The 16,567-nt window shown below is 46.5% G+C and overlaps 2 protein-coding genes across 2 annotated transcripts in view; one reads left to right on the top strand and one right to left on the bottom strand.

Annotated features, from left to right (window-relative positions):
• Positions 1-16,567, top strand: part of LOC116407773 — an 880,143-nt gene that overhangs the window by 717,147 nt on the left and 146,429 nt on the right. The window lies entirely within an intron of this gene.
• LOC101732695 lies at positions 31-3,677 on the bottom strand. The gene is made up of 2 exons (XM_004917625.4): positions 2,199-3,677; positions 31-1,283 (listed from the first exon to the last, which is right to left on the bottom strand). The coding sequence occupies exons 1-2, from the start codon at positions 3,180-3,182 to the stop codon at positions 1,137-1,139; spliced, it is 1,131 nt and encodes a 376-aa protein (XP_004917682.1). The 5' UTR covers positions 3,183-3,677; the 3' UTR covers positions 31-1,136.

Here is a 16,567-nt window from a genome sequence, read left to right as displayed (position 1 = left end):
CACAGCGACTCCCAAGCCAATTGCCAGGTCGCTTTAAAGAGAAAGGATTTCATTCTACTTTATTACTATATACATATATATATATACCAGGGGGTGCAGGGAGTTGCACTAGTCCATCAAGCTTCTGTACCTGAGAATGAGGCCTTACCCATAGGAACAATTCCCCCGAGGGAGTCAGTGGGTGCTGAGGCTGTGGGAGAAGAGGGCACAATCCCCCCCGAGGGAGTCAGTGGGTGCTGAGGCTGTGGGAGAAGAGGGCACAATCCCCCCGAGGGAGTCAGTGGGTGCTGAGGCTGTGGGAGAAGAGGGCACAATCCCCCCCGAGGGAGTCAGTGGGTGCTGAGGCTGTGGGAGAAGAGGGCACAATCCCCCCCGAGGGAGTCAGTGGGTGCTGAGGCTGTGGGAGAAGAGGGCACAATCCCCCCCGAGGGAGACAGTGGGTGCTGAGGCTGTGGGAGAAGAGGGCACAATCCCCCCCGAGGGAGTCAGTGGGTGCTGAGGCTGTGGGAGAAGAGGGCACATACAATCCCCCCGAGGGAGTCAGTGGGTGCTGAGTCTGTGGGAGAAGGGGGCACATACAATCCCCCCGAGGGAGTCAGTGGGTGCTGAGTCTGTGGGAGAAGAGGGCACATACAATCCCCCCGAGGGAGTCAGTGGGTGCTGAGTCTGTGGGAGAAGGGGGCACATACAATTCCCCCGAGGGAGTCAGTGGGTGCTGAGGCTGTGGGAGAAGAGGGCACAATCCCCCCCGAGGGAGTCAGTGGGTGCTGAGGCTGTGGGAGAAGAGGGCACAATCCCCCCCGAGGGAGTCAGTGGGTGCTGAGTCTGTGGGAGAAGAGGGCACATACAATCCCCCCGAGGGAGTCAGTGGGTGCTGAGTCTGTGGGAGAAGGGGGCACATACAATCCCCCCGAGGGAGTCAGTGGGTGCTGAGACTGTGGGAGAAGAGGGCACAATCCCCCCCGAGGGAGTCAGTGGGTGCTGAGTCTGTGGGAGAAGAGGGCACATACAATCCCCTCGAGGGAGTCAGTGGGTGCTGAGGCTGTGGGAGAAGAGGGCACATACAATCCCCCCGAGGGAGTCAGTGGGTGCTGAGGCTGTGGGAGAAGAGGGCACATACAATCCCCCCGAGGGAGTCAGTGGGTGCTGAGGCTGTGGGAGAAGACAGAGTTGCTGTCCCATTCGGAATCACTGGGGGTCCCGGCAGAAGCCCCCCGGGAATCTTCTGAGGATTCTTTGCTGGAACTGAGCCTGGATTCCAACTCAGAGCTGCGCTCCCGCACCTGTAGGGCAGAAACATAGAGGGGGTCTTATTGCTGCAATGGGGGGGGGCACCCTAATATGTGTTGCATTGTGGGAAACAAAACTTGGTTGCAAAGGACAAAATACTTCAACATTGTTCCGATGGTACATGTAGTCAGAACCAGCAGTGCAGGCTGAGACTGCTCACTGGCGGGGGGGGTATTTATTGTTGGCAGCAGAGAATTATACCCCCATAGGTAATAAAAGGCACAGGAGCAGTAACCCATAGCAACCAATCAGCAGGTAGAATTTACTGGTCACCTGTTTAAAAAGCAAATATCTTATAGGTTGCTATGGGTTACTGCTCCTGGGCAAACTTAGTGGGGCTCATTTATTAACACTGGGCAAATTTGCTCATGGGCAGTAACCCATAGCAACCAATCAGTGAATGCTTTTTTCAGCCAGCTGCATGTAGAACAATGAATCCAACAATTTGATTGGTTGCCATAGGTTACTGCCCATGGGCAAATTTGCCCAGTGTTGATAAATGACCCCCAGTGCCTTTTATTACCTATGGGGGTATAACTCTCTGCTCCCAACAATAAATGCCCCCCCCCCATTATCCCACCCACCTGCATTGCATTCACCCACCATTAACTCTTGCTTTCTCTCTAGTACCCACTGGCATTCTCTTTCTCTGTGCCCCCATAAAGTACTGACCCCCTATGTTACCCCCCTGCCTTAATCCTCTCCCTGGATAACAGACAGGAATGTATTTGGCTGGTGGGGAATGCTGGGATTTGCGTGGCCTACATTTTCATACTGTTTGTTTGTATTCATGGGGGGCCCTATATAAATAAAGTGTATGGGGCCCCAACGTTTCTATGGTGGCCCTGACTATGGGCAAGCCCTGACTGTATTATCGCCAATAAGCGCTAAATCACAGAGGAACTTACGGTGTCAATCTGGCGCAGGAGGCAGGGGCGGACCTCTAGCTCCAGCTGCCAATCAGAGTTCAGGATCCCCTGTTGAAACTGCTCCAGGTTGAGCTGCCGGTTGAGCTTCTCCAACCTCCTCTGGTTCTCTGGACTGGTCCCTTGTCCTTCCTTCTCCACCAACTGTTGGACCTCATGGATTTCTTGTTGCAGGTTCCGTACCTTCCCCTTGACGTCTTTCACCTGAGACTCCAAAGTATCTGCCCTTCCGGCTCTCCACATCAGGAACATCATGTGCTCCCTCATGGCCTTCATTTGTCTTTCTGTATCGGGGTCCCCTTTGGGGGACGGACCTGAGGCTTCCCAAAGTTCTCTCCTCAGGGCCGTTGTGGTCTGGAACACCCTTTGGGTTCTCTGGGGAGTTTTACTCTGAGCTTCATGGAGAAGGATCCATTGGTGAGCCAGATTGGCTGTTACTAGGCTCTCCTCAAAGATATTGGGGATTTGATGCAGCAGTGTCGATGAATGGAACGCCCCCCCGTGGATGTGTTGGGCCGGCCCAGTGCCCCCTATGCTCAGTAGAAGAGCCCAGCTCCTGCGGTGGTGGAACAGTTGCCTGGCAGTGGTGGTTATGTTGGATGGAGATACAGGAACCTCTTGCCTGGCGACGGATAAACTATCCCCCTCATCGTTCACATATAAGTTGTCACACAGTGGGAATACAACGTGGTCATCAAAGGCGTCCTTCATGCCCCTCAGGTAGTCCACGTAGGACAGGAGCCACTTTAGGTAGCCCCGAAGTTGTTGCCACTGTTCCCCGGAGAGGGCATCAGCCTGGATAAGGTCCTCCACGCGTTTCCAGCTGTCCAGCTCAGCCCCATGGCCCTCTGGGAGCACGGCTAGGGCTCGGTGCAACGTCTGCAGGTCAAAGCTTACACGGCACTTGTGAACCTGCCCCTCAAATGCCCTCAGCTCTTCCCGCAGGGAGGCATATAACCTTTCCATACCCCGGGGGCGCTCTCTGGAATCTCTTAATAAGAATTGGACTCACCAGTCCATCTCCCTGTGTATAACTCCATACTTTCCCCTCACCGGTCCGTCTGTGAGTCTCCCCCCATTCCCGGCTCAGCCCTGCACTTTCCCAACGTACCTGTAGGTGGGCGTGTCCGCTGTGCTCACCTGGTTACAATACACGCCAGGAGTGGTTGCACGGCAACAGCAAGCCCAAACCTGTTTCCCCGGATCTGATTTAGTCACTAACGTACTGGCTTCACTGGAGTGCAAGCTCTCCGGAACACTGTTTCATTTAAAAAAAATCCTCAGAATTATCATACATTTAATAGAACAATGGCCCAAAGAGCTTGCAATTGTAAATCGTCTGCCAGTAAATGTGTCACTTTAATCTGATTTTATATTTTGTGGCTAAAGTGGGAGTTTTGTCACCCAGCCCAGCACTGTCTATATAATAATGTATAATATGTAATGTACCGTCTATATAATAATGTATAATATGTAATGTACTGTCTATATAATAACGTATAATGTATAATATGTAATGTACTGTCTATATAATAATGTATAATATGTAATGTACCGTCTATATAATAATGTATAATATGTAATGTACTGTCTATATAATAATGTATAATATGTAATGTACTGTCTATATAATAATGTATAATGTATAATATGTAATGTACCGTCTATATAATAATGTATAATATGTAATGTACTGTCTATATAATAATGTATAATATGTAATGTACCTTCTATATAATAATGTATAATATGTAATGTACCGTCTATATAATAATGTATAATATGTAATGTACTGTCTATATAATAATGTATAATATGTAATGTACTGTCTATATAATAATGTATAATATGTAATGTACCTTCTATATAATAATGTATAATATGTAATGTACCGTCTATATAATAATGTATAATATGTAATGTACTGTCTATATAATAATGTATAATGTATAATATGTAATGTACTGTCTATATAATAATGTATAATATGTAATGTACCGTCTATATAATAATGTATAATATGTAATGTACCGTCTATATAATAATGTATAATATTTAATGTACCGTCTATATAATAATGTATAATATGTAATGTACCGTCTATATAATAATGTATAATATGTAATGTACCGTCTATATAATAATGTATAATATGTAATGTACTGTCTATATAATAATGTATAATATGTAATGTACTGTCTATATAATAATGTATAATATGTAATGTACCTTCTATATAATAATGTATAATATGTAATGTACCGTCTATATAATAATGTATAATATGTAATGTACTGTCTATATAATAATGTATAATATGTAATGTACCGTCTATATAATAATGTATAATGTGTAATGTACCTTCTATACAATAATGTATAATATCTAATGTACTGTCTATATAATAATGTATAATCTGATTTTATATTTTGTGGCTAAAGTGGGAGTTTTGTCACCAAGCCCAGCGCTGTCTATATAATAATGTATAATATGTAATGTGCCGTCTATATAATAATGTATAATATGTAATGTGCCGTCTATATAATAATGTATAATGTGTAATGTACCGTCTATATAATAATGTATAATATGTAATGTACCGTCTATATAATAATGTATAATATGTAATGTACTGTCTATATAATAATGTATAATATGTAATGTACTGTCTATCTAATAATGTATAATATGTAATGTACCTTCTATATAATAATGTATAATGTGTAATGTACCGTCTATATAATAATGTATAATATGTAATGTACCTTCTATATAATAATGTATAATATGTAATGTGCCGTCTATATAATAATGTATAATGTGTAATGTACCGTCTATATAATAATGTATAATATGTAATGTACCTTCTATATAATAATGTATAATATGTAATGTGCCGTCTATATAATAATGTATAATGTGTAATGTACCGTCTATATAATAATGTATAATATGTAATGTACTGTCTATCTAATAATGTATAATATGTAATGTACCTTCTATATAATAATGTATAATGTGTAATGTACCGTCTATATAATAATGTATAATATGTAATGTACCTTCTATATAATAATGTATAATATGTAATGTACCGTCTATATAATAATGTATAATATGTAATGTACCGTCTATATAATAATGTATAATGTGTAATGTACCGTCTATATAATAATGTATAATATGTCACGTACTGTCTATATAATAATGTATAATATATAATGTACTGTCTATATACTAATGTATAATATGTAACAAACTGTATATATTTGTGTTGTCTCCAAGCTTTTTTATGTATTCTGTTTTTCCCCACTAGATGTCTCTGTGTAGCTATTATGGCTCCAGCCATTTCTATTATCATTGTCTGTCCTTTTCTGTCTCTCAAGAGACACCAATGCGAGAGACTGCCTTTGGCACTTCAGAGCGCAGGGTGTTTCAGACCAACAACACTGGCTCCGTATCTCTTGGCCGGCTCTGGGCTGCCGCCTGTCTGGCGTTTCACTGGCCCGGCTTATACAGTACCAGCCAAGGTCGGGGCCAGTATTATACATTTATTGGCAATATGCGCCCAAATACCCACACTTGGCACTCCCAAGCCTGCATGTCTGAATGATCCGCCCTGTGGGGCAGTGCCAGGCCGAGTTGGTGGCCAACTTGCCCCATTTGTCGTTGTGCCCTGTCCTGCCAACCTCTAGTTCTAGCCCTGGCATTGGGTCCCCACTCCCTCCCACCCCCCCTGGATGCAGCACCCAATGTTTCATTCAGGAGGACCCTATGGATTAGCATTCCCAGCCAGTGGGCCCAGATGGTCAATTGGCTAATAACTGGGCCCCATGGGGGAAACAGTATGGGGCCCCATGATCAAGGTTGCCACCTTTCCTGCCCGGTAGCCAGGGTCGGACTGGGGGATGAAGGGCCCACCGGGGCCTGCGCCCATATGGCCAGCACCCATAGCCTCCCCCCCCCAAGGGGCCCCCCTAAGGCGTCGGGGCAGGAGCGGTCGGTCAGGGGGAGCGCCGCAAGGGTCGGGTCTGGGCCGCTGGGGCCCACTAGAGCCGGGGCCCTGCCGGTAGCTCCGGACAGGGAGGCGGGGCGTGACATCATTGGGCGGGGCTATGTCGTGTTCATTTTTGGGAAATTTGTTGGCTAATTGCTTGTATTTCTCTCTGTATGTACAGAAACGCTCACTCTGGATCAACTTGCAGTTAGGAAAGTTTTTATAGGTTGAACTCTATGGATATCTGGAGTCTTTTTTCAACCTTAGTTACTATGTTACTCCTTGGGCACTCAGGAACCTCAGCCTGGCACTGGAGGGGCATCAGATTGCTACAGCGTTATCTACAAACCCCTATTGGGAAATAAAAGAAAATTCCCCCTTTCGAGAACTTAATGTAATAACTCTGGTGTTTCATATATTTCAGTAACTTTAGGAAATGAACAATTATGATTCACATATAATATGTGCAGGGTTATTACGTTATCTGCCCCAGTGTTACTTTCCCATCAATAAAATTTTTTTTTTATTGCATGCAAAAGTATGATCTCAGCCATAAAGCAGGGCAGGACTGCTGCTTACAATGGGGGGATCAGATAGGATCTGTGCCACTGTGACAGAATGCTCTGTTATACAGATAGCTAGAATCTCAGCCATAAAGCAGGGCAGGACTGCTGCTTACAATGGGGGGGATCAGATAGGATCTGTGCCACTGTGACAGAATGCTCTGTTATACAGATAGCTAGAATCTCAGCCATAAAGCAGGACAGGACTGCTGCTTACAATGGGGGGGGATCAGATAGGATCTGTGCCACTGTGACAGAATGCTCTGTTATACAGATAGCTAGAATCTCAGCCATAAAGCAGGGCAGGACTGCTGCTTACAATGGGGGGATCAGATAGGATCTGTGCCACTGTGACAGAATGCTCTGTTATACAGATAGCTAGAATCTCAGCCATAAAGCAGGGCAGGACTGCTGCTTACAATGGGGGGATCAGATAGGATCTGTGCCACTGTGACAGAATGCTCTGTTATACAGATAGCTAGAATCTCAGCCATAAGCAGGGCAGGACTGCTGCTTAACAATGGGGGGATCAGATAGGATCTGTGCCACTGTGACAGAATGCTCTGTTATACAGATAGCTAGAATCTCAGCCATAAAGCAGGGCAGGACTGCTGCTTACAATGGGGGGGATCAGATAGGATCTGTGCCACTGTGACAGAATGCTCTGTTATACAGATAGCTAGAATCTCGGCCATAAAGCAGGGCAGGACTGCTGCTTACAATGGGGGGGGGGGGTCAGATAGGATCTGTGCCACTGTGACAGAATGCTCTGTTATACAGATAGCTAGAATCTCAGCCATAAAGCAAGGTCCAGACAAGAATAATAAAGAGGTAGTTGATTGGTTAGTACTGATGCAGGGGAGGGTTGGTAATTGCCCCTGAGGCCATAATGAGCACTAATTAAATAATTAAGGGATTATAGATCCACTTACCCTGTGCCCCCAGGTATAAAGGTATCACAGCGGGGGGGGGGGGGGGGGGGGGGGGGATCTGCTATTAAGGATCTATGGGGATTGCGCTGCCCATTCCTTCATATCCCCGGCCCACGGTTCCTTCCGTTCGGCTACTGAATATTGTAGTTTAACCCACGGGAGCCCTGAGGAGACAATAGGAGCCGCTGTGTGTGATTGGGAAGAGCTGCCAGCGAGGCTCTAACTGCCGACACAAACCCCAGAGTGGGGGGGGGGGGGGACTGAGGATGTGACTCAGTATATCAATAATGTATTTCCATATGGGCTCAGTGACCTCTGGGAAATCCATCCGGTGTCCTGTGGGTCCCACCCTACCCCGAGGCTGCTTTATATGGAGGGATAAGGGCATATAATAATCTTTCCCTATAAATAACTGCCCCAAGTGCATTCTGGGAAATGTTTTAGGACACGGTAGGAAGTCCTGTTCTATTCTAAGCAACTTTGCAATTGGTCTTCATTATTTATTTCTTATAGTTTTTATAGTCTATTTGCCTATTTCTCCCAACTCTTTGCAGCTTTCCAATGGGGGTCACTGACCCCGGCAGCCAAACCCTATTGCTCTGTGAGGCTCCAGTTTTATTGTTATTGTTACTTTTTATAGCTTATTTTTCTATTCAGCCCCTCCCCTATTCATATATCAGTCTCTCATTCAAACTGCTCGCTCGTTGCTAAGATAACTTGAACCCTAGCAACCAGATAGCTGCTGAAACTCCAAATAAGTTAAATAACTTAAAAAAACTACAAATAATGGAAAAAGAAGACCAATTGCAAATTGTCTCAGAATATTACTCTCTACTTCATAATAAAAGTTAACTCAAAGTTTAACAACACCTTAAAGATAGCGCCACCTGGTGTGTGTGTGTTTATTTGTTAGGGTCACTGACCCCGGCAACTAGGAAGAAGGCTGATTGTGAGTCAATTTATTGTTATTATGTATTTTAATGGTTTTTAATGGTGACTGTAACTGCTTATCTTTCCTATTTACTTCTTCCCTCTTCATATATCTTTTTAAAAACTCAGATAACTTCCTGGTTGTTAAGGATATTCACCATAGCAACCGGACAGCTGTATAATTTCCAAACCTGAAACTTAAACGATTTCATGGTCAGCCCCCTTCCCCCTTAACATAATATTGAAAGGTTAAGGGAACTGAGACCCGAGTTCTTGTGGTTCCGGGCCGGGGGGGAGAGAGTGAGCGTAAATACATTTACACAATGGCACAGAAAGTGACACAAGGGGATCATTTGTGGTGTGTTGCAAGCCCTTCCCGCAGCAGTGCGGTTACTGCCCTAAAGGGAACTGAAGTCAGAACAGGGCACGAGCTGCAAATCCTGCCCCAGATGTAACGGGGGTGTCATGGGGGGGTAGGAAGGAAAGAGCAGCAGGATTGGCTGAGTCAGGGAAAGGAGCAGCGGGACAGGGACAACTAAGGGAAACACTATGGCACCCCCTACCCATATGTATAAATACAAATATACAGAGAAGGAATGTTCTGGGCACACAATAAGCTGTACCCCCATACTGTACTGTCTAAGGGAAACACTATGGCACCCCCTACCCATATGTATAAATACAAATATACAGAGAAGGAATGTTCTGGGCACACAATAAGCTGTACCCCCATACTGTACTGTCTAAGGGAAACACTATGGCACCCCCTACCCATATGTATAAATACAAATATACAGAGAAGGAATGTTCTGGGCACACAATAAGCTGTACCCCCATACTGTACTGTCTAAGGGAAACACTATGGCACCTCCTACCCATATGTATAAATACAAATATACAGAGAAGGAATGTTCTGGGCACACAATAAGCTGTACCCCCATACTGTACTGTCTAAGGGAAACACTATGGCACCCCCTACCCATATGTATAAATACAAATATACAGAGAAGGAATGTTCTGGGCACACAATAAGCTGTACCCCCATACTGTACTGTCTAAGGGAAACACTATGGCACCCCCTACCCATATGTATAAATACAAATATACAGAGAAGGAATGTTCTGGGCACACAATAAGCTGTACCCCCATACTGTACTGTCTAAGGGAAACACTATGGCACCTCCTACCCATATGTATAAATACAAATATACAGAGAAGGAATGTTCTGGGCACACAATAAGCTGTACCCCCATACTGTACTGTCTAAGGGAAACACTATGGCACCCCCTACCCATATGTATAAATACAAATATACAGAGAAGGAATGCTCTGGGCACACAATAAGCTGTACCCCCATACTGTACTGTCTAAGGGAAACACTATGGCACCTCCTACCCATATGTATAAATACAAATATACAGAGAGGGAATGTTCTGGGCACACAATAAGCTGTACTCCCATACTGAGAGGAGGTGTGTGTGTGAGCTCCAGACTGTGAGGGTTTCCCAGGCCCTTTTTGGGTCTGGGAGGAGTGTTTTTTACCTGCAAACCTTGCAGGTTGTGAGGATTTCTCTCAGGAGAATTATTTTTTCTGCAATTTCCCCAAAAAAAACTTTCCTCAAAAGAATGAGGAAGAAAGTTGTAGTAACTCCGGGTAAAGGAGTGAGGATCTGCCTGAGATCCAGCAGGAAGGCTGCTCCCCCCAATCTGGCAGCAGCGGCTGAGAGCAGTGAGGTGCGCAAGGAGGTGAAGGCCATGGCCAAGAGTGACAAGGAAGGAGAAAGTACCGGCACGTGCGGCGTTCCATCTGTAATGGAGGTCCCTGAGCGAGCGAACACCCTGGACGACCAAGCCGAGGTTACTGCAGAGAGTTGCAGTTCTGCTGCGGAAAACGGCAGTTCTGTTGCTGGGAGCTGCAGTTCAGAGGCAAGCCAGGAAGCTGCTGCAAGGCATGCTGGGACCCAGGAGGGAAGTGCTGCAGGCTGCGAGGCAGCCATGGAGAGTGCTGAGGCCGCAGGCTGTGTGGCTATGGAGGTGGCTGAGGAGGCGCTGAGAGAGAGTTCTGAGACTGCTGCAATGGCCCAGGTAGGAGCAATGCACCTGTGTGATGGGGGAGAGACAGCTGCTAGCAATGGCGCTGGGAAGCCAGAGACTGTGGGCTCAGCTGGGCCCAATCAGACCCAGATCATCAGGGCTCTGAGAGACATCAGTATTCTGGAGGAGAAAAGGAACATTTTGGAGGGGAGTATAGACAATATGGTGGCTGGACTGGGGGCCCTTAGGGGGGCACAGAGAGCAAAAGCAGTTGAAAAAATTGCTTATTTAAACAAAGACTTGGAGGACATTGAAAGTAACATTACCGGGGTTCTGGCAGTTATAGAGCCCTGGAGAGAGCTTTATCATAACCGCAGGAGGTTCCAGGAAATGGAGAGACATGAACTGAAAAAGGGTTTGAAAGACTCTTTTGCTTTTCCTAAAGGGACTGTGACTCCTGCGGGTGGGAATGGGGGTCCGTCATGTGCGGATTCCTGGGATCCACTGATTGATTCTTTGCCATGCAATAATGTTAATACTGTGAGTGTGTCTGGTGGGAGTGTGCCTCATGTGAGTGTGCAGTGTGACAAGGCTGCTGGGAGTACTGGCATGGCTGCTGGGAGTACTGGCATGGCTGCTGGGAGTACTGGCATGGCTGCTGGGAGTACTGGTATAGCTGCTGGGAGTACTGGCATGGCTGCTGGGAGTACTGGCATGGCTGCTGGGAGTACTGGTATAGCTGCTGGGAGTACTGGTATAGCTGCTGGGAGTACTCGTATGGCTGCTGGGAGTACTGGCATGGCTGCTGGGAGTACTGGCACGGCTGCTGGGAGTACTAATATGGCTGCTGGGAGTACTGGCATGGCTGCAGGGAGTACTGGCATGACTGCACCATTGACTGATAAAACCGTATGTGATGCTGCAGCAAGAGTGGGTGAAAGTGGTGCCACAGAGGGTGCAGGGAATCCCCCTGTAAATACCGAGAGTGAAGGGGCACAAGGGAGGAGAGGTGCCTGGGATGGTAAGAGACTGTTTCAGCAGAATGTCTCTATGGCGGGTGAGAGTGCTGCCAGTAGGAGGAAGAATGTAGTGAAGATCAAGTGGGAGAAGGAGAGGGGTGAGTTCCCGGGGCGCAGGTTTGTGGGCAGGAATCTCATCAAACAGTCCCTGGGTTTTACCCCTGCAGACGTAAGTGGGCTGATAAGTGTCACAGACACTGAGTTTGATCTTGGCTTCAAACTGTCTCAGGGGTTGGATGATTTCTGGCGCAGGTATGAGGGTAAGAAAGGTGCCCCAGAGTGGGAGGGGTTTAGGGTGACCCCAGTCTCCAGGCCCGACACCAAGACAGTCACCATCATGTTTAAGACTGAGTCTGTGCACCCGGATGACGTGCTGATCTGGCTAAAGAGACAGTGCACCGTTCTGTCCCCCTTCACCCCACTGTATGATGAGGAGGGTTTCTGGGTAGGAGGTTGGAAGGTGCAGGTCAAACTGCACATGAATCTCCATGTCCCCAAGCACCTCCCCAATTCCTTTTTTATTGGGAAGGACAGGGGCGTTTGCTTCTACCCCGGCCAACCCAGGGTGTGTTTCAAGTGCGGATCAAACAGGCACTTTGCAGTTAAATGCACAGTTGTAAAGTGCGCCCTCTGTGGTGAGACTGGGCACCCCAGTAAGGAATGCCAGAAAATCCGCTGCAATTTGTGCTTAAAGTTAGGCCACGCCCACAGCTCTTGCCCCGACGCCTGGCACAATATGGTGGCAGAATGTTCTAATTTGGAGGAGGAAATGAGCCTCTCAATGGAACTTCTGGAGGAAGGGAATCAAACCTCAGAGGTAGTGGAACCAGAGAGGGAGGCTGTGCAGCCTGAATCCTCTGCCCCAGTTACTAAGGTGGTGGGTGGGGCACAAGGGAGGTTACCCAAGGGGAACAGTGGGAAAAAGGAAGGAGAGCAGAGGGTCAGTAAGCCTAGAGGAGAAGGGGAGTGGAGTGTGGCGGGGGGAAAATCCTCAGAGAAAAATAAAAACATTCCCCCAAAAATGACGGTAGCAACAGACAACAGATTTGTCCTGCCAGATGGTAAAACCTGGGGGGATCTCGCTGAGGAAGAGGAGGAGAGGCTGCGGGAGGAGGAGAGGAAGGAGGAGAGGAAGGCTAGGGCCTTGGCAAAGAAGGACAGGAAAAAAAGAGAGAGGAAAGAGAGTGGGGAGGAGAGTCAGGAGGCAGAGTCCCCAGGGGAGGAGGTGGTGGTTGACCTGGAGGGGGCAGAGAGTACCCCAAAAGTTCAGGTGAAAAGAAGGGGTGATGAAGGGGTTGGTGGTAGGCAGAAGCAAAACAAGACCTAATGATGGATCATCCTATCCCATTCCTTACAGCCAATGTCTGTAGCATCAAGAATAGGAAGACCAGATTTTTGGCTTTTGATTTTTTTAGAAAGGTGGAGGCTGAAATCCTTTTTTTGCAGGAGACCAGGCTCACAACCAGAAGTGAGATTTTTGAAGCCAAAAGAGATTGGTGGCACGGGCCCTCCTTTTGGTCTATTGCTGAGGAGCCGGCAGGAGGGGTAGGAATACTTTTCAAAATGTTCAGGGGTTGGAGATTAAAAAAATCATAGAAATCCAGGTTGGGCGTTGTTTGATGCTTGACATTGTATTGCAAGGGAATCTGATCAGATTGATCAATGTGTATGGCCCCCAGGGGCCCCTCAGAGAGAAGGGAACTCTTATTAGAGATCAAACCGTACCTGTATACATCAAGTCCAGTCATTTTGGCAGGGGACTTCAACCAAGTCCTGAGGGCAGTAGACAGGACTGGCAGATTCTGTAAATATGAGGGTTCATTTATGAATAAGTTGGCTGAGGATGCGGGTTTAGTAGATGTGGCCACATGGGGGGGTCGGGCAGGCAAACATACGTATTTCTGTGGGGCAGAGAAGCAGCAGAATAGATATGATTTTTGTTAAGAAAGGTGAATCCTTTACAGAGGTCTGTGAGAAGGCCGTTGAGTTCTCAGATCACTCGGTACTCTCCTTTCTGTATGGTATCCGGAACCAGCCCAAGATTGGGAGGGGTTTATGGAGACTTGATGTAGGTTCCCTGGAAGGAGAACAGGCAGAACAATCTTTTGAGGATCTGCTGCTGGTGCAGATATCAAAGGTTGAGCTGTATGATTCTCTATCTGTATGGTGGGATGCAGCCAAGGATTCTTTCCGGTCCCTCTTCAAGTCTATCTCTTATAAAAAAGGGAGGGAGAAGGAGAGGAGGTACCAGTCCTTGAGAAAGGAGCTAGAGATCTGTATTTCGGAAGGGGAGGGGGCTGAAAAGCGAAACCGACTCAAGCAACTGATCAGGCAACATCAGTACAGCCGGTACAAGTCTTTGGTTCTGGAAAGAGATTATGGGGCTTCTGTTTGCCCAGATCCTTGCCAGAACTGCAAAGAGGTTGTTGAGAAAAAGCTGGTTGAGGGTCTTTATGACTCCCAGGGTCATTTTCATAAGTCAAGGGAGGGGATCTTGGAAGCCGTTAGATCTTACTATGTTGGGCTTTTCAGGGAAAGAGTTTTGGATAAGGGAAAGACCGAGGCTTTCTTGAAGGCGACCCCAGGTCCCAATACTGATCATTTGGATTTTTCCACTTTGGAAGTAGAAATAACACTGGAAGAGGTGATTCAGGCCATAGACAAACAGCAAAAGAAAAAGGCCCAGGGCCTGATGGTCTAACAGCAGAGTTTTACAAAGATTTAAAGACAGACTTGCTCCTGTTCTTGTTGAAGTCTTCAATGAGAGTTTTGGAGAAGGGTAGTCTTCCTCCCTCTATGGGATACTCTTCCTTGATCCTGCTTTCAAAGGGGAAGGACTCAAGGCATGTTGAGAATTGGAGGCCCATTGCTCTTCTTAACACTGACAGAAAGATTCTTGCAAGAATTCTCTTTTCAAGGCTAAGTAAGTTTGCTGGCACTTTACTATCTTCTTTTCAGTACTGCACAGTGGAGGGACGTAGCATTTTTGGAGCAGTCCTTACAATAAGAGAGGCCTTAGAGAGGTGCAAAGTCCATAAATGGGGAAAGTATCTCCTGACCTTGGACCAAGCAAAGGCTTTTGATAAAGTTAATCACCAATACCTATGGGCTGCTTTGCTGAAATACGGCATTCCGGGTCAGTTTGTCAGATGGTTACAGACTTTGTATCAAGGGGCAAGAAGCTTTCCATTGATTAATGGTTGGAGAGGCAAAGACTTTGAGGTGGGAGCAGGGGTAAGACAGGGGTGCCCTCTCAGTCCACTTTTGTATGTGTTTGCTCTGGACCCTTTCCTAAGAGCATTACAGCATAGTGCATTGGAGGGTGTTCGGTTTCCCTTGAGTCAGCCCTTTAAGTTAGTAGCCTACGCGGATGATGTGACCATTGTTCTGTCTAGACCAGAGGAGGCGTCTATGGTAATGGAGCACATCAGAAGCTACTCAGAGGCCTCTGGGTCTCTTGTCAACCAAGAAAAATCGGAAGCTTTTTGGGTCTTAGAGGAAGAGCCGGGTTTCCAACTAAAAGACTTCCCTGTAGCCCCAGAGAGGATTAAGATCTTGGGTGTAAAATTTGGGAAGGGCGATGATGCAAAGGCAAATTGGGAATGAGAAACTGAATGCCTGTGCAGCAAAGGTTCAGCGATGGAAGGCTTGGAGGCTGACCTATAGGGAAAGGATTAACGTTATCAAGTCTTTCTTGGTCCTCTGCTTCTGTTTGTCTCATATCTTCTTGTTGCCAGAATCTTTCTACGCAAGAGTCCACAGTCTGTTCTTCCAAATGCTCTGGGGGAGCAGACTGAACCCAGTTAAAAGGGGAGTAACTTTCCTGCAGAGAAAGGAGGGAGGTTTGGGCATGCTGTGCCCGGTGGCTTTCTTCTGTGTCATATTCCTCAAATGTAACCTTGGGGGTATGGCTCAGGGGAACGACTCTCTGTGGGAGAGCAGTATTAGGGCCTGGGTATCGCCTTTTATCAAGGACTGGCTGCTCAATGATAGGCTGAAGAGTGTCCGGATAAGAGGAGGTTGTGTCCCACCCCATGTAGCTCAGGCCTTGAAGCTCATTAGGAAGTGGCACATAGGGATGGAGGAACTCAAGTCTGCCCCTAGGAAAAACATTTATTTCAGGATTTTGGAGGTTTTCTTTTGTGTTCCCCTTGCTCTGAGAGACTGCACGAGCGAGACCCTGGCTCTGAGCCTAAAGTTCCTAAACAGTAAGAGACTGCCCAAAAAGTTTCAGGATAACGCTTGGCTCTCCCTCCAGGGGAAACTGTTTGTCAGGGGGAACCTACGGTATCTGAATGTGGGGGACAGGGAATGCCCCTGGGGCTGTGGCACGGATGAGACCCAGGAGCACTTTCTGTTAGACTGTGTCATTACCAAGAGCCTCAAATCTTCCCTGGCAAATACTTTACAGTTGGGTTTTTTGGAGAACTTGAATTATACGGAGATGGCGTACGGGATAGTGGGGCGTGAGTGTGCTGGCGCGGTAACTACGGAAACCCTGTATCTCATAATATCTGTTATGCGCTATTATCTGTGGCATATGCGCTGCAAGTTAACCCTCAGTCAGAAGAGGGAAGCAGTGGGGCAAGTCACAGGGGCAATTGTAAGGGAACTTGCTTTCATTAAATCCAGAGAGACTGAGCGAAAGGCAGAGAATGTTGCACTCTGGGTAAATGTACATTTTCATTTGTGATTCTTCTTTGCTTCTGATTTTCATTGAGTAATAATGTGATGCATTTTTGTTTGCATTTCTGTTTCTGAAATGTTTATATTTTACTTGTAATGTTTTTACTTTCAATAAAATCCCTACCCATATGTATAAATACAAATATACAGAGAAGGAATGTTCTGGGCACACAATAAGCTGTACCCCCAT

The sequence above is a fragment of the Xenopus tropicalis genome, chromosome 9 (genome assembly GCF_000004195.4).
Source record: "Xenopus tropicalis strain Nigerian chromosome 9, UCB_Xtro_10.0, whole genome shotgun sequence".
Taxonomy (NCBI): Eukaryota; Metazoa; Chordata; class Amphibia; order Anura; family Pipidae; genus Xenopus; species Xenopus tropicalis.
Note: the sequence above shows the minus strand (reverse complement) of the source record. Positions and strands in the feature narration are given on the sequence as shown.

Excerpts from the sequence above, each read along its gene's own strand:
- LOC101732695 (XM_004917625.4), bottom strand. The coding sequence starts at position 3,182 with ATGGAAAGGTTATATGCCTCCCTGCGGGAAGAGCTGAGGGCATTTGAG. Across the intron at positions 1,284-2,198 it reads TCCTGCGCCAGATTGACACC|GTGCGGGAGCGCAGCTCTGA; the intron begins GTAAGTTCCTCT and ends TCTGCCCTACAG.